Source organism: Euwallacea fornicatus, chromosome 2 (assembly GCF_040115645.1).
Source record: "Euwallacea fornicatus isolate EFF26 chromosome 2, ASM4011564v1, whole genome shotgun sequence".
Taxonomy (NCBI): Eukaryota; Metazoa; Arthropoda; class Insecta; order Coleoptera; family Curculionidae; genus Euwallacea; species Euwallacea fornicatus.
In genome coordinates this window covers 669,326-695,989 of record NC_089542.1, presented here as the reverse complement: position 1 = coordinate 695,989, position 26,664 = coordinate 669,326, and the positions used below count along the sequence as shown (strand labels likewise).

At 43.5% G+C, this 26,664-nt stretch overlaps 1 protein-coding gene and 1 long non-coding RNA gene across 15 annotated transcripts in view; one reads left to right on the top strand and one right to left on the bottom strand.

Annotated features, from left to right (window-relative positions):
• The window catches only part of pros (prospero), a 174,002-nt gene that overhangs the window by 17,275 nt on the left and 130,063 nt on the right, over positions 1-26,664 (bottom strand). For 8 of the 13 annotated variants that reach the window (XM_066295545.1, XM_066295537.1, XM_066295586.1 and 5 more), the window contains 2 exons: positions 2,313-4,166; positions 1,871-2,167 (listed from right to left, as the gene is read on the bottom strand). In XM_066295545.1, the coding sequence (XP_066151642.1) occupies positions 1,871-2,167; positions 2,313-4,082 (2,067 nt within the window). In that variant the 5' untranslated portion in view covers positions 4,083-4,166. Of the gene's footprint in view, positions 1-1,870; positions 2,168-2,312; positions 4,167-4,238; positions 4,391-26,664 lie in introns of those variants that run through there. The other 5 variants (XM_066295596.1, XM_066295639.1, XM_066295615.1 and 2 more) reach the window with 4 other exon arrangements.
• Positions 1-26,664, top strand: part of LOC136346526 (uncharacterized) — a 159,838-nt gene that overhangs the window by 25,162 nt on the left and 108,012 nt on the right. The gene's annotated exons all lie outside the window — the stretch shown is intronic.

Genomic DNA, 26,664 nt, shown 5'->3' with positions numbered 1-26,664 from the left:
CACGCAAACATCATTGTTTTGAAGCGCAATCGCCCGGATTCGCTTCCACTATGGATTTTGTACGAATCAGTGAAACCAGTCGCCTAAAATGTGTTCTGTTCGGGACCGAGACTTCTAAGAGGTTCTGTTTCGTTTGAGACCGTCGTTGAAGCCGAGACTACGAAGCAGAAGTCAAGGTCTTTGGCCCCCTCGGCTTCGGTCTCATGCGAGAAGGCACCTAATGTCCTGGTCTCACGAGACTGTAGGTGCAAGTACTCGAATAATGCCGTTCGCGTGGACCATCATCCTACAGTGGGGGCGTGGCCGTCGATCTTTCAGTTCCCGAGATGTGGACGGTTACTCTCGCGAATTTGAAAGTCGCCCGAAATTAAGTTTTTCGAAATTACATTTTTAAGGTTCCAGAGCCTTAACGGAAGTTTCCAGGGCCAATACAGGATCCACGTCCGTGGACGGCAGCACGAAGCTGTTGGCGTAAGGGTAGTCTGGACAATCCGAAAAAACCGCTTTGTGGGCCACGTTGCCCGAAAGGAGGTGTTTCGCCGTTTTCGAAGAATGCGATAATGAGATGAAGTCCGTACGTGGACTTAACGGAATTTTTTTGCTCACCGTACCGTGGAGAAGAAAATGTTTACGTGACATGCGCGTCCCTAAATTTCGTTTTTGCTGTTTTTAGAGAAGACTGCGTATGAAATATAAAAAATTCACGACAAGAAAGTTGTGAAAAACTGTCGATTCGGTAGTGCGCGAGTGAAATATATATTTTTTTTTAATCAATTTAAATCAAATTTCTAGTGGGATCTATTGACAAGTGCAAGATCGACGTCGCCTCAACGAAAAATTGCACATTTAAACGTAGGATCATCCCCGATGGGAAGTGATGTTTAAAAAAAATTGAAAATTGTACTACAGGAAACTTTTATCGAACTAGTTCATTTAAACAGCTTATTAAAATAATTTCAAATTTGCTAAAATTGAAGGTAATTAATGAGATTCTGATGGCAATGCACACTTTCATTCTCAAATTTGCCGTTTTTAAAATAAATTATATAACTGAATGTTTGCCATCGAATTAAATCTAGAAATAATATGTTTCTTTTATTAAAACTCTCAATGCGATTTTCGATTTTCCTTTCGCTAATTAATGCCCGACATCGTCGGGATTCGGCCGAAAATTGCGATTCGGAAAATCCCGGACGATTTCCAGCACGCTCTGCTAGCGAAATTTTTGAATAAAAAAAATCTAGTAGGAGTTTGCGTTAAGTGTGGAAATTGATTTGCGACCCCCTGACGCAACCTGACTTAAATCGTGCATTAACCGAATAGTCGCCGTGACGTTGCGTGCGGTCTCATTAAGTGAGAGTTAACGAGAGAGCGGAGAGATGTGAAGATTTGCGGAAAGGTTCCGAGGGAGGAAGCGCTAATGTGCCAGGGAACGATCTTGAGAGTTTCCCACTTGAAACGGAGGTCCGCCGAGCGAATGCCCTTTGACCCGTCTTCAGCGAACCAAAAACACAACTCTCGCTTTCGCTGAATTCAATAACAAAAAATTATTAATAAATTGAATTATAACGGAAAATGGGTCACTAAAAGTGGTCCGATTTTTAATAAATATCAATTTTATTAAAATACCCGGTATTAACTCGCGAAAGTGAATTCGGAATCGCGTTAAAACAATATTATAAAATAAATAATTTGTTGCAAAAATATTCGTTCCAAATGTTATTTAAATTTAATATTTATTTTATGAGGGTGTCAACAAGTCGATTAATTGCTTTCAATTGCTTTCATTATTCTTGATTTATTTAAAAACCGATTTTATCACTTTATTCGAAACGATTTAACAGAATAATCGGGAATAACGGGGACTCACCTGCATCGCCATGTGATGCCCATGGCTGGGTCCATGGAAGAAGGGACTGTAGGGTGAGAAAACCTGCGATTCGTGTAGTCCGGGGTTGGGGATCGCCACCGACGTAGGAAGGGAAACTGGCAACATCGGTGGCGGCTGGTGATATGGGGGAGGCCGTGGTGAGGGGCATGAGGGGGCACTACCGTTGCTTTGGTCGATCGAGGCAGGAGACATTCCCATACCTCCGTCCTGGCCCAAGATACGACTCACTGTCCTGGGAGTGATCCTGGTGTCCGTCACCTTGAACGGCAGAAAATCCTGGATTATTTATTAAGACTGATTCAACTTGTGGCCCTTTACAGTACGGGGGACGAACGGAAATATCGCGGAGAAAGACGATTCGAGGCAAATCTTTAACCGTGAGAGATTCCCTGCCATCCCCCGCACCTCTAAATTAACCTACCTTATGGCGCTTTTTCTTGGGGGCCACCACAAGACTGAGTGCTTCGTTCTGCTCCGGGGCCTCCGGTTTTTGTACACAAAACGAATGATTCATCCCGAAAAGGGGGGCCTGACTAATCCCGTGCGGAGGTTTAGGGGGCTGAAACATTGGAGGTCGAATATGAAGGTCTGATGTTTTGTGCATGTTATTGTGCACGGGCATCAAGTTAGGACCCGCGTTTCCATTTACCATGTGACTGTGACAGGGGGGCGGCGGCGGCCCCTGGGGCCGCTCTGCCACTTTCGTCCTAGGTGACTTCCTATCTAGCATTTGGGAAGCCATCATCAGGTCTTTGTTTAGCTGCTCGGCAGCGTTGGCCGCGTCTTTCGACCGTTTTTGATGCACAAATCGCGACAGTATCGAATCGATTAAGTTGGACAACGAGGCGGTTATTTCGTTCTTGAGGGCATCAGCCAGGCCCTCGAGGTCGCTGCCCGTTGGGGTGGCGATACTCCGCACCATTTGCAGCCGATCGGTGATGTGCTCAGATGGAGGCTTTGGAGTGGGCGGTTGGATCGGAGGCGGTGGCTGCTGTTGCTGCTGATGTTGAAGCTCAGCGACGGCCGCGGCCTCCTTGGCCAGCCGAGCTTCTTGTTCAAGGAGCAGTTTGTGTCCGAGGTACATGGCTGCGGCATTGTTCATATGGTGCGGAGCGTGCAGCAGTCCGTTGTGGAAAGGTGGGCCCGGAGGGCTGATCTTCAACTTGCTTACCTCCTGGGCCAGCGTGGGGGTCACTTGGGTAGGAGTCGGGGAGGACGTGTTCGTAACTGGAGAGGGTGGAGGCGATCTCTTGTTGCTCAGCTCACTATCACTAGGTATCTCCTCGATTTCCTGGCTCTCCTCGGAGCCTTGTTCCACCCTCGTGCACAGCTGCATGTATTTCTGCTGCATCTCTGCCAGCTGCTCCTGCATTGTCCTCAGCTGAGATTTGAGCAAATTTTTCTCCACTCTTTTCTGTTTTATTGGTTCAGTTTCGTCGTCTTCGTCGTCGATATATCGCTCGGCGTTACTGTCGTGCTGCTGCGGCTGATACAGTTTCCGCTTCTTGCACCCATTCACCTGGGGCGGCGCGGGACTGGACCTCATACCTGACACAATGTTTTCCACCCGAGCTTTCTTTGCGTCTTCAGGTTTGGCAGGACTATTTGGTTCCACCTTGGGAGACGGTAGCGAATCTGTCTCCATTCCGTTCATGGCGTCCTCTAGCTCAGCCTGTTGTCTGTTGTCCACTCCGGCCTCGGCCAGGCATTCCTTCATGGCGGCCTCGGCCTCAGTCCTCTCGGGGCTGGCTTTGGGTTCGTTGTTGTTGTTGTTCATGATGTGGTCTTGTCCGTGTTCGAGGGTGAGCAAATCGTGTTTGCGCCCTTGCAAGATGTCCCGCAACATGTGGTGGGCCAGAGCCTCCCCCGAGGGAGGACTGGAGTCGCACCGTATCACCGAGTCCTCACTGTCACCTCCGTTTTCGCTCTTCTGCCTCGCGAGCAGATCGTTGAGCATTTTGGCGGGCGCGAACCCCGGTCCGAAAAGACCGAACTGTTGGTGTTGGGTAAAAATGGCGCTGTATAAATTACCACTGGTGCCTAAAAAATTCGGTCGCGAACTGAAATTCGGGATCGACGAGTACGAGTTACGCGGTTCGCCGGCGTCCACACGTTGTCTGGTTCTTTTAGTTTTCTTCAAGAGCTTATCTGTATACAAGCCAAATTCTGTCTCCTCCTCCGATGACATCATAGGTTGGGGCGTTATTGGTCGTCCAGGTGCCCCCTCCAGAAAGCCGAGAGTCCCCACTTTAAGAATAGTTGCCCATGTCAATACCTGAAACGAGAAAATAAAGGGTCTCGTTACGGAATCGTGAAAGCGAAAAGAGGGGTCTTAGTTTGCGATCACCTGCCTTCGTAGTCGACACAACTGTTGCGGCGGTTGCCGCGTCAGTTGTCGTCGAGAAAGCTTCGCCGAGGGAGCTTCGGCCCGCTGTGCTTTGGCCCTAAACAGCGATCGGCCGAGCAATGCGAGCGGAAGCTCACTCCAACAATACACCTCGTTTGCATTGTAATAAGGCGATTTTTGCGATCATGCATCATACCTCGCATCATCTGCGTACTGCAAGAAAACTGAACGCCGTTTGATATAACATCGTTCGAACCTTTTCGCTGCGGGCGTGCGGCAAGTGGCTGTACCGCACACCGCCGAAAGGAGCGCTCACGTTCGCACAAACAAAAAGTTTTATCGCACGAAAATCGTAGTGATGGGTATCGGTGGTTTTTGTGGTCGTTTAACGTTGACGTGCGCGCGTAAATTGTTCGCGAGATATTTTGCAACATTTTCTTCCTTCAACATTTCCAAATTTAACAGTCGGCTGCGCGAAAGTAAAAAAAAATTAATTTGAGCTAAAACCCAACGAAAGAGTCATTTGAGGCTGAAAAACTCAATTTGGGCTTCAGGCAGGCCAAGAGGCTCCATCGAAAGAAGCGATAAAAACTCAAGTAAAATTGAAGTTTTTTTTTTTGCTCTGGAGTTTTCAGATCTGTCGCATCGTCGATTCTAGTTTAGTTATTATTAATAGAGGCGGAATTAATTATTTTGTTACCCATGTGGCTATATGCACATATACTTTCAACATAAAAAATAACGGTTTTATGGAGTAGCAAAACTCAAACTTAAGTTATGTATTCGGACTACTTCGGGATGTGAAGTCTCCTGTGAGAAATAAGAGCCATATAGCACAGAAAAATGTGGATTTGACATAGAAAATGTTGTTTACGTCCGGGTTGATAAGAGTTTTAATCATACTCTATTGCGGCAATAAATCAGACAAAATTCTAAATTCTAAAAAAAAAAAAAAAATGAATTTACTGTCCAACTGGCAATGACTGGACAAACACGATTTTTTTAACAAGTAACAAAGTATTCCAGAAGTACATACGTACATATTATATATGTATATATATATATATAAATTTTTACTTAAAAATTAAATTAATGACAAATTAACATGGATCAGATATGCTTATAGGCAGAAGTAGAGTAAACGTAGTGACGTTCAATGACGTATGTAATTTCACCACCAGCCGTAGTTAACACAAACGTTTTTTTTTACTTCTTGTTCGCCCCCGGTATACCAAAAGATTTTCGAAAATTTGAATTAAGATTGCGTTATTTGCGGAGCGGTCGCTACAGAACCGTATCGATTACATCCTGCCATATCTGTTTTGACTTGATGATAATAAATAGATTGTCACGAATAAACAGAGAATGAAATTTAACATAAATAGCTATAAAATAGAGCAAATTATTGAAGAAATTATGCAAAAAATTAGATTTAGTATTGAAATATGTTTTGTCCATTTATTCCAGATATTCACTTTGCCTCACGTACTGTGTTATTTCACAATTAATATATGACAAAAAATGCACAAATGAACGACGGAAAAAGTTCTTCTAGGTAAAAAAATAACTGAAAACAAATGAAATTTCGATTATCCTGTTAGAACACATTTTTTTTTTCTAATTTTTCAAAAATTAAAATTCAGCAAAAAAAAGCACTTTTAGAACATATTTTTTTGCTTTTTGCGATTTCGTTATTTTTATAAATTTGAAAGAAGGGACATTGCTAAAAATCGAAAAAAAGCGCCGTAAAATGTCCCTGCACGAACACATTTACTTTTTCAAGTTCTATCGATATCTTTATTTCCAATTTTGGCATAATTATTAAAATGCAGTTTTCAATCCCAGCTTTGAAGAGCGGTACCTCCAATGCGCCTCCCAAATTTTTTCGCACACATTTAGGGAATGCCCTGTACAAATGCGTGTGTCGATTGATGTTCAAAAGTGCCTACATTCGAACATTGCAAAATGTCACCACCACTTCTGTTCGAATGGTGGCAATTCGGGCTACGATGCTGACTTGAACTCTTTGAATTAAGAAGCGGTCCTGAAGGGAATTTAAAGCACAATGTCACGAATCTTCAAAATTACCCTTAAATCAAACCCGAAGTCATCAATATTCCACCTTTTCAAACCAAACAATTCGACTACAAAGAAATCCGGAAATCTCCCCTATCCCTTTCAAATAGCACGCCAAGGAGTACCCATTGTTAGGGCGAAGAAACCATACTGGTACGTGAAGATTTCCCAAACTAGTTCCCACGAGAATCTCCTCGACGGCTTTTTAATTCCGTTTAAGTAAAATTTATCTTATTGATCTATTTATAATAAGTCTGGCGATTTTGTGCCAGGAAAATGGTGGTGGTAACAATACCATAACGAGGGCCCAATGGTTGTAATTTGGAAATCCGTAGCCTGTAGGGTTATTAAAATTGTCTGGATACAAAGTATTACAAAGCTCGATATTGATTGGCCGAAACTTGAATAAAAGCTCGCAAATCGGAGCTTTATGTGTAAGGAAGAAAAATAAGAAGGTTATTATTTTCATGCATAGGGTGCACTTATTGTGCAACGGCTACTAATGATCGAGGGCAGTTTTCACTTTACAATGAAGCTCATTTTAGGGTTTGATAATAATTTTGTATACTCTATAGATCGATCGCATTGAAAAAAATTAAAAAAAAGAAAAAAAAAAAAAGCGGAGGAGGAGCTCTGGGCACCGCAAGAAGAACTGACGTGAATGAAACTAAAGAGAAACCGAGGCCTACGTGTGCTTGTATAGGTATCTACAAAGCTTTAAATAATAAGATTTGAAGCCAATTTGGCAATCTCTCATTATTATTCCTAAAGGCGTCACGTTTCTCATTCTTAAGTGCCAAAGTACTAATGGCAAAGCTCTTAGGAGACGGTGCTTTACTATGGTGGCATCATTAACACACATGTCTGACACTCATGATTAATGCTAAAACACTTAGCTTAAGCTTGGGTTTTGGCATCATTGACAATGATTAAATCCAATTAAAACGCGATATATAGGAATTACTTAATTTGAATACATATCGCTCCTGTTTATGTTTTAAAGGTGATTACGAGTTAAAAAGCCCCCCGGGCGGGCTTTTTCGTGTAAAACCGTGCCATATGGCTTTGGTGGAAAGATGATCGATTTAGCTGAATTTCTCATGGAGTGCGTTAGGGCCCATCTGTCACGAAAGTCGTCGTTGCATCGGGCTTATGTGGTGAAATTTCTATCATTGATCCCTTTTTCATTACAGTTTTTACGAGGTTTGATCGGTAGTTCCAATATCAGAGGATTGGTATAATTAAAGTGGCATGAAATAAGATATTAGTCTTTAAAAAAGAGTCAGTTTATCTAATAGTCTAAAATCAGACACTCGAAATGAATTATTTATAAATGAAAAATGCAGGTATTCAATATACTACAATAGGTTTCGGCTTATATGAAATAATGCACATAATATTCGTAAATTAATAATACAGAAAAGGCATAATATCTGTCATGAAAAGTCGGAAAATATTAATAATAATTTATATAAAAAACTTCTAGCAACATTTAATATAACAATGCATATCTCAATTATCAAACAATTCTGCATTTAAAATGATATTTCATTTGCAAGGTACGTACGTCAGTTTTCAAATATGAATGACGAAATCATCGATGATTTCTATTGTCTTTGCGTTATGGTTAACTTAGCAACAATTCCAATTTCGCCCACGTCCAGGTATGTGTCCCGCCGCGTGTCGCACCCGAGCCACGATGGAATACCTAGGTACCCTCAGAAGAATTTGCTCAGTTTCGATAAAAAGAAAAAAAAATCAAAAACCACCTCTATTTCTGCAATTTAACGTTCGCCACGGGCGCAGGTCACCGACGCTCGGATCGACCACTAATTTCCCGCTCTTTCTTGTTACGGCCCTGGAAAGCATGTACCCGGTTCTTCCCATCGCAGGCTCACCCATCTCGGTCACGTAGATACTTCACAATTGTTGTTTTCGCATCGAACAGGAGGCGACCCAACGATTTCCCTCCAGCTTGTTAATTCCTTTGCAATTACGAAAAGAACGCACCGAATCAAACAACAACGTCCGCATACCTCCACGTCCGGCCTGGTTCCGCTTCGCCCCCATAAACACCCATAAGGCACCATATGATCGAATTTTCTTACTCCCCATCCCATATACCACCGTCTGCATTGCGTGGGAAACCCAGATCTTACAGGGTGATCGTTTCGCGTGACCGGACGACCGGAAGTCACCGGAAATAGCACTCACGCTTATCTTTTGTTACACTATGCGGTTATTCCGTGACTTATGGCGATTCCAAACACCTGTGGTCACTCTGTACGATAGAGCGATGGGAAAGTGTTTTAAAAAGAAACCCCTTTCTAAGGGAATGTTCAGATATTAATAGGCGAGGGGACCAGGGAGGGAAAGAATGATGAAAAGTACGTGTACTTGAGCAGTCTGGCGCTTTTGTTTTAACCCTCTAAGACGGTGTATTGAAAGGGGAAACACGGCAAATACGCAAACTTACCCCTGGGTTGGTAAGAATACGGTGCATATAGAGAATGTATACTTCACGGATTCATTTCGCCCTTTTCCTTAATTAACGAGAGTGGCTCTGGATGATGCAAAAAAGAACGGGGTTTTCTTGCACGATTTTAGGAAAAAATTAAAAATTGAATTAAGGATGACGAATTCGGCGGTAATACGAAACCTTAAATGCTTCTTCCGTTTTCTTTATTTCCAGGAGCGGATAAACATCGTTAAGCCAAGTGCGAATGTATGACGCGAAGTCATCACTTTAACTGACACGCTAATTAGCTCATTTATTGTTGTGCATTCATGGCTCGAAATTAGAAAATTGCCACTATTATCTATCTGCAAGGAGGAAAACACCGTGGGGAATGCCTTAATCGTTTTGCTTGTGGCTCCCCTCCCCCACCGTTAGTTGGAAAGATCCTCACGATGGATGGAGTTGTTCGCAACTCGCACATAAAAAAATAACGTGGATCGTGGCATATTAATAACTTCCGTTTTGGTAATGTCCATTCTGAAATTATTGCGACAGAGAAAGGTTGAACTAATTAAACAGTTAAGAGACGACAAAGGAATTAAGGCGCGCAGAGCCATTTTTGCCGGTTTTTCGCATGTCCAGGCATTTCCTGATTAGCATTAAGATAATTTGTTTAATGGAAAATTTAGTCCGTGAATATTTCCCTGTTTTGTTCGGCGCGTCAAGGACTTTCACGGCTAAGAGCGCTACGTTCGATTTACGCGTCGGTCTCAACATATCTCAAAATCGTACGAACCCCGTCCGGCTTCTTCGTTCACTAAGAAACGCAGGCCAGCACGAATCAATAAACAAAAAGTCAAGTATGGAATCGCAAGTTGTCTCTCGGTTGTGGGATTGTTTCAAATGTCAATTAAATTTTAGCGACCTGCTCACCTTCTGCTCCGAACAAATTGAGAACTCGATAGGGTACACGTGGGAACATGACTTAGTAGAGCTTCGGTCTGGGCCAATCCGAGCTCCGCGCCGCGATAGAACCCGAGAGGTAGGTGAAGTCGAGCTATCACGGGCCCGTTCGGGCCGTTAGCCAAATGACGGTTCTATGACAGTTTTACTGTGTGCAAACCTATGACAGCAGAAATTCGGCGGCTGAGCTTGTGCGTCAGTCAAAGGGTCTCTGTTAACCACGGGGGACTTTCATATGGCTCTGATTACTCCAACGGTGGGTTCAGTTTGAGAAACACTTCAATTACCACTTGGTTGTTAATTGACGGGCACCGCCACTTTGCCAGACGTCAGAAAATCAGCCTTGAGGAACGGTTTCGTCAAGTTCTTATTGACTTTAGTACGAACGGAACTTGCTTTCATCAATTTAATTCAACTCTCCAACGAAGTATGACTGTCGTTCTGTCCAAAAAAACCTACGTCACATCCTTTACGCCACACTTGGGGAACGTGCCAAGATAGTACCATGAAATTAGAGTTTTTTAGAGTATTGAAACAACTGTCTGAGTCAAATCAGTACGACCCTTAATCACGCTAAACCGTGGGTGCCCACCTATCCATACATCCTAAAAGAAAAAAGTTTCCGCCATTATTGTCGTTACCAAGGCAGTAGCCTTAAGATGGCAGTACTTTCCTTTTAACGCGTCTTTCAACGCTCTTCTCTAAGACTGGCCTTGAGTTACGTACAGTTTCTATGAAGGCGCAATTTAAAGCTGAATATCACAGGTATCTGGGCAGTACCGCTGAAATTCACACAACAAGTACCGGATATAAAACAATAAAAGGCTCATCTCCGGCGGACAATCACACCTCGTGACGCAGTACTTCCGTCGTCAAACCAAAGCAGGGACCTAATTTGGTTACCTGATACTCAAATCTTTTCCGACGGAGACACGGTACGATGGCGGTACTTTCGGAAGTCACTTGGTTTTTTACCTGTTGTGTAATTTTATTGAAGACACGCGTTTGGATTTTTTGCTCATCCCTCTTGTAACATTGTATAATCACGCTGGCAGTGCTGAATTTCTGAGTGCTGGACACGAGCCAAACAGAGTGTGCCGCAAAATTTCTGACTTCATTTACGTATCAGATTCGACCAATGCCAAGGTCGAATGGGTTTTAATAGTTTCTTAAAGAAACGGCCCCTGAAATTGCATCTTGTCAATGTCGTTTTATGCGTCAAAAGCGTCAACTGTCAATCATTTGAGTCGCACACGGCACTCGTTTTGCCATTAGTGAAGTTGAAGGTCGAATTAAAAAATCTCCGAACAAATTCGATTTGACGTAAATAACGCTTCAGAGGGATTGGTCCCAGCCTTGTGTCCTCGGAATTTTTTTTAAATGAAAACAAAGTGTTTATTAACATGCAATTTTAAACTATTGTTGAGAGAGTTTGAGACGGGATAAAAGAATAGTTTAAAACCAAACAATTTTAACCATGACAACTTCCATCGTAATGCAGGGGAGTAGAAAAGCTGAAAAAAAGCTCGATGCCATTTTCGGTCGCGACACCGCAGGGCGCATGATCAGACTTCGAACTGAAATAGCTCCTGTTTGAAGAAAAAAAAAAACAAATCCAGGTTCGTATTTTAGAAAAGCGAGGTGATACCAACAGTTCGGGCACTAAGCGTCGTTACGCCGAAGTGACGGGTCGCTCTTGGCGGTTCGAAAAAATCCAAGTCTTCTGCATTAAGCATTGTTCGATTAGATTAACGGTCGTTAAATTAAATATAGATTAATTCAGTTTTCGAGATATTTTCTATTTAACTTAACATTTCAAAAATTTTAAGCTCTGTCCTCGTCGTAAACGGCATACTAAATTTTCAAGTAAACGAGTCCCGTGGTGCCTCACAAAGCGGTTTGATAACGTTTGCTTCTGTTCCAGTGTTTCTGGTCCTCCAAGGCCAATCAAACGCTTAGCAATCTCGAAGCACCCGAGCCAAGTTAGTCAGTCTTAGATAAGGCAGTACCACACCGCAAGTGAGTCAATTCGAAGAGATATAGGAGTCCTGTGTGCAGGAAATGCGGTGTATCGATACCCAGAGGACAACGAATAAACATGAAACATTAAAGTGGTACTTATTGTTGAGCAATTTCGCATAACCACCGCACGCAATACTAAACAGGGTCAAACGACATTCTCATTACACGCTTGGGGTGCGTTTACTGTTAATATTCCAACGCACCGAGTCTGGCTGCATGGATAGATACCAGACCGTAATAAGTACTAATAACGATTGAATTAAAAAAGTACGGACATCCTGATGATGATGGAAGTCTGAGAAAATCTGTGCAAAGGAAGTGCATAATGAGGAAACAAGGGAGCAGAAGGAAACGGCATCGAGGTGGATGTGTGACAAAGACTGATGTACAGACAAGATTTAAATGCATGTATGCCAGGCTCGCAAAGGGACTAATTGTCCTGGTGGAACTCAATCAAGTATTTAGCTTGTACTAATCATTGAGGTCTGGTAAATTATACGTACAAGTATTGAATGCGAAAAGGAAACCCGCAATTTGGGTCGCATCGGAGGCCGACAATCCCATAACTTGTTTTTTTACACTTTTCTCTCAGTGTAGAACAGGCCTCGGTCTTAACAAAAATACACTTGTGTGGCGACGACCGACGAAACTTTTTCCCAACCTATTCACGAGATGAAGAAATCACATTTTCCACTCGAGATGTGCAGTGGCGTCCCCTCCATCCCCCCCGCCTCCTGCACTCCGCCCGAACCACTTACAACCCTTTCAGTCTTAACTACTCGTTGCGAAGATGGTGCAATGCTTTCAACGAGGAATAAGGAATATTCATTCTGCTTTGCATAAGGCATATAAAAGAATCTGTTTTCAATTTAATGAACGACGTCGCCGAGATTTATTTAATGAAGGGAAAAGTGTGACCGAAACTTGGCAGCGTTGCACCGCAACGCCGGACTGCTCTAATTAAAAAATCTATGTATGTTCATATCTTTAAATAGCAGTAAGGGTGTAACACATCAAACGCTAAAAGGGCGAACTTTTTCAATAGGCTGACCCTTGGCGTGTGTTCTATTCGAGAGAAAAACTGAATGCTCTCTTTAGGTGCCCTGGAAAACATGCAGCTAGCTGCCCTTTTGATTTTTCACTTCCTATACTCCTAATTAGCTCATACATGCATCCAAGCTGGACTTTAATGGATTTCCTCAAGAATTTATCGATTTCGACGCCATCAAATTATCGACGAGCTTTGAATTTGAAAAATCTGGCATTTGTCCCGACAAGAATGCCCACCGTGCAAGGGGAGATAATGACCCGACGACAGTTTGATGATACGCAACGACGAAGTTCTGTCCAGGGTCGCGTCATTTCCGACACACCGCCTCAGTCAAGGGTTCGGACTCTCGCGTTTTTTTTTTTTTTTCTTTTCAGAGCGGACTCACTTGCGACACAGCGCGACCCATAAACGACCACTGTAATTTCATCGTCGTGCTTCGAGTGGGGCCGTAAAACGTCCCGTCAAGAAAATATAGTTTACCTGTCCGAATATTTGACCGGTAAATTGCCGGACAATTTCGCAATTTTACCCGACGTCGACGGCGCGGAAATACGTTAGTCGTGTTCGCGTTCGTCCGGTTGCTGTCAATTTTATTTCATACGTCAGTAGCGTCAAGTGTCACTGTCACTTGCGTCACATTCGTCGGCCGTTGTTTTTATGATTGAAGTTGACGGTCGAACAAAAAAATCGCCACTCGGATTAACCACGACTGTCCGTCATGCTAACGCACTTCCGCGGACGGACGGTCCGCGTCTCTGCTCCCTGGACGGCGCGACAAAGTGTTTTTTGAAGATTCAATTTTTAATCGAGCGGTTTGGAGCAGGACGTCTTAGGCCTTATCTCTTGTTTGAAGCATGTTTGGGATCAAGTAGTTTTAAATATAACAACCGTGTCCATAAAGCTTCCGAGTTATGTTCGGCGATAATATTGGGATATATTGTAATATGTTAAAAGTTATCGCCGCGCCATCATTCGATGGTCGTTTACGGTATCAAAACAAATTACGTTTGACGTAATAAAAGTGCGCTTTCTTTTATACGAAAAGAATTAACAATAAAAATTCTTATCGTCAAGTAGACGTAAATTTAAAATTGCCCTGACGCCGTATAAGCGAGGTGGAATATAATAAACAGCAGGCATTTCTTTTTAGATCCGGATTATAAAACGCCTAATAAAAGGACACCTCGATACAATAAAAATGATGCCTTTTGTGGGCCTGGATTACCCACTTGGCATTTTGTTGGGTTTCTTTACGACGGTGTTGAATGGGCAAGTCGGAACGTCAACTTTTGCGGCGGCGAATCGTCTGGAAATGCTCATTTACGTCTGGAGTGGAGGAAATCTTACAAGGGCAGTCCCCGTATAAACAAAAGGAGGTTTTAATCCCTTTGTCCAGTATAAATGAGTCTTTTACGAGGCGAAAAACTGGATTTGGCATTCTCCCAGGAAACGAAAAAAATCCTGTGGTCGGCCAGGGAACTGAAGCACATGCCGCGACCGGGACGCTGTCACTGCGTGTGTCCGAGCGAGGCCGCGTTTGCGATATCTCGGAGACCGGAGGGAGCACTCGCACGTTCGTCCGATTAATTCGGCTCAGTTCTCTATAATTCACCAATAATTTTTATCACACACAATTACACGAGGCTCGTTTGAAAGTGCCTACCCCGTTTTCCACGTTTAACCGTTCAGTTCGTCTTTGTGCGCCCATTATCAGTCGATCCATTCAATGCAACGCAAGTAAAGGGGCACTTCCCGGATTAACTTAATAACATTTTAAAAATTGACTAAAATTATAAACGCTCAGAAAACGGGAAAAGCGTGGCGCTCCCAGGAAACTGGAGAGTGTCGGTGTGGCTCGGGGTGAGTTTCGGGCACAATCAGGTCGGATCAGGTTTTAAATTTTCCCGAAAAGGGACTGATCAGGGGTGGACTCGATAAGTTCAGGCGTGTGTACGTCAGATTTATCGGAGCTCCCCGCAAACCTCCCAACTGGGCTGAGGCAGGCGATTTCGGGTTGAGCGTGTGGGACTCGGGAAAACGGCCGCGCAAGAAGGCGAGTCGCGGATTGATCGCGGGCTCGCATCGGCCTGAAACGAACCTGGACCGACCCGACTGGGCTGTGAAAATGTGTCCAGGAAACTGGGAAAAGCCGAAAAAACTTTACATTGTAGAATTCAGCGTTCCAACTATAGTTATATGGAAGGAGCGTTCGCGCGTCGGAGAGAGATGGGAGGAATCCAAGTTGGACGAGCTTCGGCGTACATACGTGATTTTTCGGAGAATGGAGGAGTACTCAGGTCGTTAACTAAATATCAGAAGGTGCTCACAGGATAATTGTGTTCAGATCACTGTAAGTGGAATGGTACCGACCTCCATCGAAGCGTGCTCGCGCGTCGTTGGCGCGAGCAAACCTGGGCTGTCATCCCCATCACATCTTCACGACACGCACAAATTATTCACCTTCACCCGTCAGAGGTGCGTGAGTAACTCACGGCAAAATGTTCGCACGAATCGCGGACTCCAAAAGCTCATTCTTCTGATGCACGATCATCATGCGGCCCCGATAAGAACGCGACATCTGACCCAATAACGAGATATGTTTCTGCGTGTAACTCCTGTATAATCCCTTCAGAGCTTTAACGAACGAGCCGATCATCGACTGCAGTTCCGCTGATGTATTTAACGTCTTGTGAGGCTTTTAATCACATCTCCGACAATTTTGCGCATCCTAAATGAATGGCTACAAACTTCGCCAGAATACGATTCTCTTTAACAAGAAGCAGAAAAATCTTTGCGATTTATAGGGTTTTAAAGCTCTCGTTAGCTTCGCATCTTCAACTTGTGTCATTAAGGGCACAGCTGCAATTTAAAACCGTCCAGCCATTGTCTATTCGGATGACTTGCCCTTATGCGTAACCCATATGGTGCGTCTAAGAGCGAAAAATTCCATCAAAATTAGGACAGCGAAAAGGGACAGGAAAGTTCAATTAAATCGGAAAAAAGGGAGTAAGAAGGGCAGACGTATAGGCCTTAACCTTCCCCACACTACAATTGCACGAGCCCTTTACTTTAGGGAGCGATTTTATTGATCTAGCGATGCCATGGTCTCAAGTTAGGTTTCATTATGGGGGGTTCTTAGAAATCATGGGTTTTTGTATGCACATTGAAGCTTCTTTGAACTAACCAGTTGGGCATATATCGCTCTGACGTAAAGCGGTTTAAATGGTGTTTTTCTTTAGAGTATCGCCTCCCACGCAAGGCTGGAACTAAATTGAAATTGCCGTCAGGTAATGCAGGAAAGACGTTGCAAATTACACTTTAAGGGGCTGAATAGAGCGGATTTTGTATAAATTGCAAATTTATTAATAGAATAATTAATAGTTTTTTTAGGAACTTGAAAATTCTTAAAGGGCGATCGTAAATAAAATGGTTTCAACGGGGCATTGTTGTAGGTACACGCAGCAGATGCCACGTCGGCCAGACAAGAACTCGACTTCCGCTATCTTTCGCTGTTTGATTTCTGACCATTAGTTACGGTCACACTTATGTCCAACAAACTGCTAAACACCCCGTAACAAGCGGCAAGCCATAAATTAACATTCCAATTTGTCCATTGAACGTCTACATTTGTAGGGCGACTTCTTTTAATCACCTGTCATAGACCGGAAGCTCTGCAGAAGCTTCAGAGGGTACAGGACGGTCCTAGCTCCCGGAGTATATAAGACATTTTTCCCTTGCGGTCTTAAGTAGATATGGAATTGAGGCAATTTAGTGTTGCAACAATAGACAGGAAGTTGAAGGAAACAAGCCCTTTTCGAGGCATTTAAAGTGCGAATGCCACCCCCTCAAGGACAGGTGGCTTCTTGAAGAAATGTAACACACAATCTTCTTGTGTGTATATATCTTGTTTTAAAAAGATTTTTCGTAAAAGCCAGGTGGTAGGCGTGATGTTTAGGAACCGAACATAAAATTGCATTATGCCCTTGGAAATTCGTAGTTTCCAAGTACGTGAGGGGTTGTATTAGGGCCGTAGTTATAGATTTATTGCTCGAGTATTGTAAATCGGGCACAATGGTTTTAGTGGGGTAAGCGGCACTAAAAAGCGTCTTAAAGTGCAACCCAGGTCCAAAAATAAATTAATTATTTCCCTCCAACAATTTTGCCGGCTGGTACGACTTTCGTGGCCACACGGAAGTTGAACATTTAGGTAATGAAACTTCCCTATCTGGCTTTAGCGCCAAACGTCTAAATTGCATGCTCCATTCGCCGTAACAATAATTGGAAATTCGGGGGAAAGGAAGAAGCTACCAGACGTTTTAATGCCTTGTCAACTGTCTAAGAAGTTGAAGAACCAATTTTGGTGTTACAGAAGATTGGGACAGGTCCGGGGGTGTTATTATGTGCTTGGATGCGCTGCGCCGGGTACCCTTTATGACAGCCAATTATTATTTCCTGAAAGCGCCTATAACGAACCGCAAATTGTTTCCTTTTAAAAGGAAAATTTCTCAGAAGGCGTGGATATCGGAGTGAAATCTGGGGCGGAAATCTCATATCGCTCCGTATAAGTCGAGACTAGGTGTCCGGCGCATGCCGCGGTAGGTGCTCGGACACTGAAGAAAAACAGAGAAGGATCCAGAGGTCAGCAGGAGACGACTCAAGGGATATGTGGGAATTTGCGCACATCGAAACGAAAAATTTGCCATCTATTGTCCACTCATTCAATGGACCTCGCCACCTTTGACATTTTTTACCATATACTTGCGTCTAAGCACGCACGTCACGCGTCTGGGCTGATGCACGGCTTGCAAGCATGGGCAAAAGGGTGTAGAAGAAACACAAGACAACTGGGGGAAGACGCGCGAGACACGTATGATTTTTTCATACAATCAAAATCTCCCCTGGGAAGAAGTCGGAATTCCCGTTTGCCCTCGAGGACGTGAGGGAACCTCTTCAAATTTTTAAAAATTCCCTCAAAAAGTTGTCGAATTTTCAAAAAGCCGGAACTCCGAAACCTCTCGATTCGGTGTTGTTGCAGTTGCTGGACGGTTAAGGTGAAATTGCTTTGGACGAGACTCTCTGCGATCTCTTTAATTTCGGAAGCGTCTGGACCGAGACCGGCGAGTGCTTCAGCTTCCGTGTCATCCGAGTTGAAAGAATAGATGACTCGTACTTCATCTGTCGTCTCTCTCCTCTGAGAGAGTCCGCTTTGATCCTACTCTGGACCATAGTACATTAACCCAGGACATAAAACATTGAAATAGAAACATACACACACACACACATGCACACACACATACACACACACACAAGTCGATTGCAGGCATGATTCAATTAGCCCTGGGTGTGGCCACAAGCTCGCTTTATAAAACATCGATCGAACTAGCGGTCATCGTTTCAAAAGTACGCTCTTTGATTCCCTCATTGCCGCTTTAATTCCAGCAGCGGCGGTGCATGCGCCTCCTCCCCCCCTAACCCTTCCTCCCCCTCTCCCCCCCGCAAAAATGTTGATGCAACTTCTCTCTTGACGCGCTCTTTTTCTCATCACGCAACGCTGGACGCCAATTTGCAGCGAAAATGCATCCAGATCCCCCCGGTCGGCGGCGGCTGGACCGAGGGATTTTCCCATTTCGGAATCTCCCATACCTGGCGATAGGGATGTGTGTTAATTTCGATCCAGATTGTTTTCTGCATTGGGCAGGTGTGTGCAGGAGTAATATTCCTTTCTAATTGGAATCCATTCAAATTCCGACCAAACCCTGTTCCTGAAACCGGATATTCCCAAGGAATCATCCAGCGAAAAATTGCCCTCTCTCCGAGCTCTGGCCTCCAGGTCGCATCACGGGGCGAGGTGTGAACGTAAATCAACTGAAAATTTTTCGATGGCATCTGGAGCCGATTGACCATCCCCCCGCAAATCCCTTACCATCCGGGGAACGTCGGCTACTAATAACAGCGGTTTCGGCGACCGTCTCATCTCTGGAAAGTGGAGGTCTTGGAGGACTTCTGGGACGTTTTGGGTTTCTGGGCGAGTTTGCAACTAATCAGCAAACTAATAAATTGACGCAGTTCGAAAAAAACTGGCGAAAGCTCCACTGCAAATTGGTCGCAACGTAGAATCGTTATTATGGAAAATCTCCCCGATAAATTTAAATAGTTTAATTATTTCGGTCCCTATCGGGGCCTAAAATCCCGAAGTAGGAACGATCGGCGCAGGTTATAAAATATTCCGGGTGCAATTTCGGGCCCCAGATATGTGCATCTCCATGCACATATTGTTGGGAGTTTTGACAGGACTGGGTGATGGATGTCGCTCGTATAACACCCGCGGCCCGGGACTTACATTAGCCCGTTTTGCGCTTTTTGCTGACGCAATTTGCATCCGCCCAAAACGGCCAAATAATTTTTTTAAATACCTTCCTGGACGCCATTAACAATTTCACGTCAGGTGCTCCACCATAGGATGTTTCCCATTATGAATATGGACAAGAGGATTTCGACTATTTTCATGAAACTCGATGAACTCGTTTGCCGGGGAGTGACCAACTGCCTGCCTATGTAAATTACAGTTACAAATTTTATTAAGGCAAAATTTAATTTGCCCATCCCCAGTTTAAACTAAAATCTGGAATGTCCCGCGGGAGGCCGGTGATGGGACTGGGTGGCGTGTAGGTCAAATCTGGGTTTCGTCCAAAATCGGCCCAAAATGGAAACAAAAACCGGCAGTTCAATCGGCATACCTTCGTCTCTCGGCGACTGAGGAGAGGAACTTCAGAGGGTCTCTTCGCACATTCCCGACGTCCACCCCTCGTACCGATTATTGTCGTTTTTCCACCATCTCTGCCGTCTAGTCTTTTTTCGAAAAATTATCTCTGATTATTAAATTCTCGACTGGCCCTCGCCCTCATTACAAATAAGCGGCCATCTTCCCGTCACACAAGAGGGTGCATTTATCAAGCTGTTACAGCGTGGGGTGGGTTGCAAGTTGCAGCCAGTGGGTCACTGGTTCACAATTCCTTTTGATGTGCGTTTTATTAATATGGTTTCGCGTTACTCTTTCATTGATCCTGAACAAGAAGGGGAGGATTTATTGCCTCTGGAGCAAAGTCCGCGAGGGCAGTTTTTCGTTGTTTTTGGCCAGTGGCTAACTTGCAATGGAAATAATTCATACAAAACACTAACCCTGGTCGTTTTATAAATTGTATTTACGTACGCAAAATCAAAATACTATTTGTATAGTAAAAATGCATTATTTCATTCATACAAAATCGGCTCTCGATTATATCGGGGCCTTTTCATTGAGGCCCTCAAAATGATTATTTAATAAACAGCGGGGATTTAATTTTTATCCGAATATTATTTTATTTAAATAATATATAGTGCTAATTGTAAAACGGGGAGTACATAAATATCGTACGTTTAACAACAATTAAATTAAAACAAATTTGTAAAATGCCCCGGAACAATAACCGGCCGTGATTAAATTAAACGGTCGGTTAAAAAATGGGTTGCTTTCACTTTCGGCCAATATGATATCGTTATTTATGTTGCAAATTATTTAAATTTTAAACGAAAATATTTACGTTTAATAAAACATAATGGAAAAATTCAACAAGTCTTATACCTGTTGAGATTTGCTCGCGTAGGTACGAACGTCCCATTAATCTTGGACAAAATCTTAAGCTGCCGACCTGCGACACGTAAAAACATCTGTCACTTCTTAAACCCAAATTTGAGAACCCTTTTGAACGCAAAAGGGTTTTGCACCCCTGTACATCTGATGTCAAAAGGCGCCATGTTTCGATTTGCAAACCCAAGACGGTGCTTTTGTGTCGGTTTGTTTTGCAGCCTACCTCAAGACGCAGGTACCCATTCATGAATATGAAATTTCACTTTTAGGGGTTAAACTCGGTTTTCGAGATAATTCCTTGAAAAATGGGTTTTGCTGCATCTGCCTCGAGGGTTACATCTGGAGCTGCTGAAGGGGTTGGCGATGCCACGAGGCGATGGTGAGGGGATTCGTGTGATGATTCGGATGTTTTCAAAAGTGTGCAACGTTGCTGTTCGAGATCCCGCGAGGCGGTGGTGATCACGTTTATATTCCGCTCAGGACCTGGTGGGACACATCGCAAGCGCTACTTAAGGTCCTCTTAAAACGTCTGCGGGCGCACGCATCTCTCGGCCTTCAACCCCCAAAGACGGAATCCCACAGAGAATCCGCAAAACAATCCACCGCATTAGTGGTAGATGGGTTGGTAGAGCGTGGAATTGAATCGAATATAAACTTATTTTTCCAATTAGAGTTACGATATTACGAGCGTTATGAGCAGAGATGGCGAAGCGGGGATTTCAAGAATGATTTCACACGGAAATAAATTTCAACGTTATCACGGTCGGAAACTTCGACATTTACGATTAATCAATTCCCCGAGAAGAAGGATGTCTTCACGATGGACGTTCATAAGGCGAAGGCTGAACCCTTAGAGTCTCCGACGGAAATCTTGGACCGATAAGAGAAGATTCTACAACAGCGACCCGACAGAGCTATTAATTATTGTTGGACGCAAAAAAATCAACAAATCCATCGTGAAATGGCATTTCAGGAAATGTTCGGTATCAACGTTTGGCTTGGGATATTGGATTCAAAGGTGGATCCTTTTTTTTTCGACAAACACCTGACGGGCGCATTGTAAAGGAAATTACTGGATTGGCAACAATAGCGCCGTTAGCTGGCCCGCCCGTTCGCCCGATTTTCCAACGATGGACTTCTCCATGTGCAGGTGAAAAATAGGTTAGAAAAAAAAATGAGAGGATGTTTTGGCGTATAATGGAGACGCGCAGTGCTACAAACGAATGATAATAATACGGCTTTCGGCCGTGGCATGAAGTTTTAACATTAAAATTTTCCTCGATATCTCAGAAACTAAACGCGACTTGGCAAAGGTTATATTGCGAATTGAGAGACTCGGCCAATGGCAATTTTCCTCTAACCTAACCACCTTCGCGTATTTAACCGAGGTGCAACGTGGGCACGTGACACTTGAAACGTCCTGTATAACCCGAAAATCGTAAATGGCAAACTGCAAATGCCAAAATATCACACATGCATGAGCGCATTTTATACACTGATATAAGAGTGCAACATGCTTCACACGTTATTCAACGAATGATGCCCTACTCAGATCAAACTGCCCGACGAAGGAGATCACGATATTCCTGCTTTGTGGTCTAAGATGTAATAACATGCTAATCGATAAAATTATTTTTAAAGCAAGTAAAGAGGCAAACGAATGATTAAAAGTAGGTCAATACCTAATTCAAACACTGAAACCTAACAGTATCTCATAGAAAAAAAAACAACTCCACCTCAACCGGAATCTAACGGTTCACCCTCCAAATTCGATAAATCGTCACAATAAAGCTCCCGCAAACCGTAAGAGGGAAGAAAAAAAGAAAAGTTGTAGCACGAGCTCTGAAATAGGGGAAGGAAGGGTATGCGAGTCAGAAAAGAAGGGGAACTTCTTTGTTCTCCAGATGGAGAAGAAGTCAGCTGGCCCAAAAGCGTGCCTCATACGTAGAGAGCAGCTGCAATGTCACTTATATTGTTATTCCAGAGGCGGACGATTTTTTCGTAATTTTTCCTCGTCTTGGGGTCTCTTGGTTTCTCTCACCCAGCCGTTCCCTCGTTGCATTTTAATTTTTAAATCTTAATTTTCCTTCAGTTTTATGCAATGTCGCGATTCCCGAACACTCAATATCATGATTGCAATATTTTATAAGCGCCTGTTTTACCGGCTTTAATTTCTGTATGATTATTATTTTTTTAATGTTTTTTTCGCATTTTCTATCCTCCGCCCTTGTCGTTCGTTTACATTGCGATTGCATCGTCTCCGAAAACCGGGTCCTCCGCATGGGGCGCGTGTCGAGCACGGGTCCCCGTTTTTTGACCCTCAATCTCAAACAAAAGAAAGTCGCGTCCCCCTTGCTCCTGCACCGGCCTACTAAACATAACCTCCTTTATGGGACGCAAACTACGCACGGGGCTCGCGTAATCTTAATGCCCCTTTGTCATGCTAATGACCCTCTTTTCACCGCTCGAATGAAACATCTGCCCATCGCTTACGTCACATGACACGCGTAGATGTCTCAAGTCGGCTGCGAGTCGCTGACGTCACCGAGTTTCGTAAGAAAACGGTCTCAAGGTTGCGTGACGTCCGGTGACGTCATCGCCAAGGGCCTTTTCGCCTTCGGGCAGGTTTGTTTTGACGTTTGCTTGGAAGCGCCACCTGATCGGGTCGCGTGATAAGAATTTGTTCTCCGTTGGATAATGTCAGGTACCATTAGGGCTCCGTTAAAAGGCGTTATTAATTTAATAAATCGCGCTACTTAGAAAAAAATGAAGTGAGCCCTAAAAGGGTGCGCGCCACAACGTGTTGGAGTTTTGAATAAATAACTACGTGCCCCTGGTAATACAATTTTAATGTTTTTATAATTGGCTAAAATGCGCATTTCAGAAAAAGTCCTCACAGCATTGTTTTCCTTTTAGCGGTAATCGTTTTGCGTGCGGCGGAAAATGGGCTTTAACCCGATGTTTTCTTTACAAATTAGTGCCCGGTGGGCCATTTGCACACCGCGGTTGCTGCGCATCACCCACACGCATACGCCGACGTGTGCATAACACATTTTCATTTTTCGCCGCCATTCTCGAATCCTACGGACATTGCGTGCGAAATCGTAAAACGACCCGTATTCGGCAAACGCAAAATAAACAAAATTGAAAATACACGTTCGATACCCGCGACATTTTGGGAATCGGAGGCTACAGAAAAAAAAAAGAAAATGGCCCGTTTCGATGGCCGAGGCTGAAGGATTCTTAGCTGGAGAGCACGGGGACAAACAATGATTCCCCCCCATTTGCTGGGCGACTGATCGGAGAAAACGGGAGATAATGGTTCGTTCGGAGGTGCAGCCCCCAAAAAAAGACTTACAATAAATTGTGAGTGTACTGCACTGCAGCAAATATTTTCTCTAATTCGGCGATATATATCGCGTTTTATCTGATCGTATTTTTCCGATTTTACGGTGTGGCCCAGTTAAAAGCCAAAAAAGACCATAAAATTCTTTATTTGCGGTTCGATTTTGACCACCTTTTTTTGTCTTGTACGGCGGGAAAAACTGTATTTTCGGACGTAAGTGTCGCGGTGTTTGTTCCAAAAACTAAGGCCGGCTGCAAAATCGTTTAGAAGCGACAAGTAAAAAAATCGTATTAACAGTTTTTTAACAAAAAACCTGCATACGCCGCTGCGTTAAGCGCACTCCGAAATGGTCCAATGAAAATGACAAACACCAAATTTCATTAAAAACCGTAATTATATAATTCTGTGGTACAATTAAAAATCACATTCTTGTCATGAATTTATTTCGCCCGATGAAGCAAGCCATCTAACTAAACGTGAGTAATTAGCTTTTATCGTTAACAATATTCAAAAAAACTGTTATTACTCAATGAAACGTTTAACATTTGCGTGTGCCTCAGTTATTTTAGTTCGTGTCCATTCTCGACTGTTATTTTGACTTTCACGCATTTCGCTTAAGAGCGCCGCGAAGAAATCCAGAGGGGTCAAGTCCGGCGAAATGAAGGCTAATCTGACAGCGCGAACGCTTCAAGTCTTTTTCTTACATCACCCAATGTCTGGTCGTTTCGCGCCGTGTCTCGTTTCGTCGCACGAAAAAAAATTTTTTTTTTAAGTTCCAAATCCCGTTTGGGAAAGAAAACAAATTTCCCTTCGTGAATTTTCGAAATTCGCGTTGAACGTGAATCTCAAAAATTACAAACTCCCGATTGAACGGCTAGCAAAGGGGACACAGGGTAGTTTCGAGAATTTCAGATTCAGAAGTCACCGTTGAATTGTTTAAAAGCGATCCTCCCACCGCTGGCTTCGAACCCGTGTGAATGTTCGAAGCAAGAATGGTCCACTTCTTGCAAGTTCGCAGCTTGAGCTTGAACAGGAAAATGAAGAAAATAAAAAAAATCTGGAACTATTTATAAAAAAAAAAAATTTCGAATCTCGCATGGATGTTCACACGACGAGGTGGGACTTTTCACTTAAAGCACCCGTCCCGTTGAGGTTTTGCCTATAGGTAACAAGTTTGCACGGTATCGAATATCGAATGCCCCATTCGGCCCCTTTAAGACTTTATTAAAGCCAAATCGATCAACATTTGCACAATAATGCCTGACATTTTACCCTGCTTACGCCCCCAAAAAGCCCCCTCTCGCACAAAGACCCTTAAAGAAATCATCCTTTTATGTAACTACCACACTTGTGAAAGAACCACCGCACGTCTTTAAGCTCCAACAAATAACGAATGCTAATAGAATTAAAAGGATGACTGTCCAATCACTTTGATCGATCGCCTTGTTTTTGGGGCAATCCGATATTTTTTTTTCCTCGCAAATCGGGCACCTTGAAAACCCCCGAAGACACGCATCTGCCCTTTGAAGAAATAATCAAAAAAATCCGCCAAATGGCCCGTATCAAGTTTCCACTTTTGTTTGCTAATTATTGGATTTCTTAACGGTCAAAGAAACCTTTTGAGGAGTTTTATTGTTTTGTCAACGAGGTTCAGGCCCGGCCTGTTCAGCTGGCCGCCGTACACTTTTGTTGAGTAAACTTCCAAGTTAATTGAATCGAGAAACGAAATACCTTCGAGAAAGTTCCTCGTAATTTGTATCTAGACGATTAATTTGCCTGAATGGCCACTGCATAGTGAACAATTTGCCGAGTTATAAAAGTAATTTATCGTCTTTGGACACGGTTTAATTACAAGTGGATCAACTTTAAGATTTGTTATTCACGGCTCCTGGACTCAGCCCGGCTGAGGGTCAGACGTGGATGGTTATCGGAAGTTAATTAAGGGCTCCATTGCTCTTCAAGGGGGAGAAAGTTCAGTTTTCTTTACAGTCACTACCCTCTTAGAGTAGATTTCTGCCTACGCAAATTACCAACCTTAAAGGTCGTAGTGTTCAAATGGGGATCCATCATCGATCAGCCCGACTTTTTGACTCGATATGTGTGTGATCTTTTGTCTCTCATGCCGAGCCGCACCTCCGAATGTTTGGGAACGCCCATAATAGCGATGCTACTATAGAAGAGTCACTATTCATAGCTCCACTTCACAGGAACTATCTATTGTGCAATATCGTTGTTTTTCAGGATGCTCTTCATCTTTCCCTCCGTCATCACCTCCATCTCCAGCTACACCTTCATTTGTGGCCCCCTACATAACGCTACTCCTCAGCGGGGTGATAGTACGAAATAACGGAATCTCTAGACGTAACGGTCATTGCAAATGACGCCTTGTCATTAAATGAAAAACGCCTCTATGTCCCCCTAAATTAATTAATTTAATACGTCACTCATGGCTGATAAGAAGCTCAAACTAAATTGCTATAAAAGTAGAGTGAACCGCAGTAATTTCAGACCCTCTTGAGCTGTTTTTTTGAGCGTCATGTAAATGTAGCGCACACAAGTGCACTTCTGCCTCCAGGTGCAACTGTTACTTCTTCATTCATTTTTTACGAAATTAATATACGGTATCTCCCCATAACTGGTGGCATATGCCTCTGACTGCAATTCAAATAACAACACAAGAACCGTCCTATAACCCGGACATCTGGCCAAGTCGCGATATACGTAGCTTTCTAATAGGGCCCTTGTTTGCCGACCGTGGCAATCACCAGGTGGTTACTTCTTTCAAGGGTGAGGGGGCTTCGGCAGATGTACCGAATTTACCCCTTAAACGTGGTTTACCCCCTTACCTTACCAACCTTTTCGGCGATTGTTGATTGTTTCTTA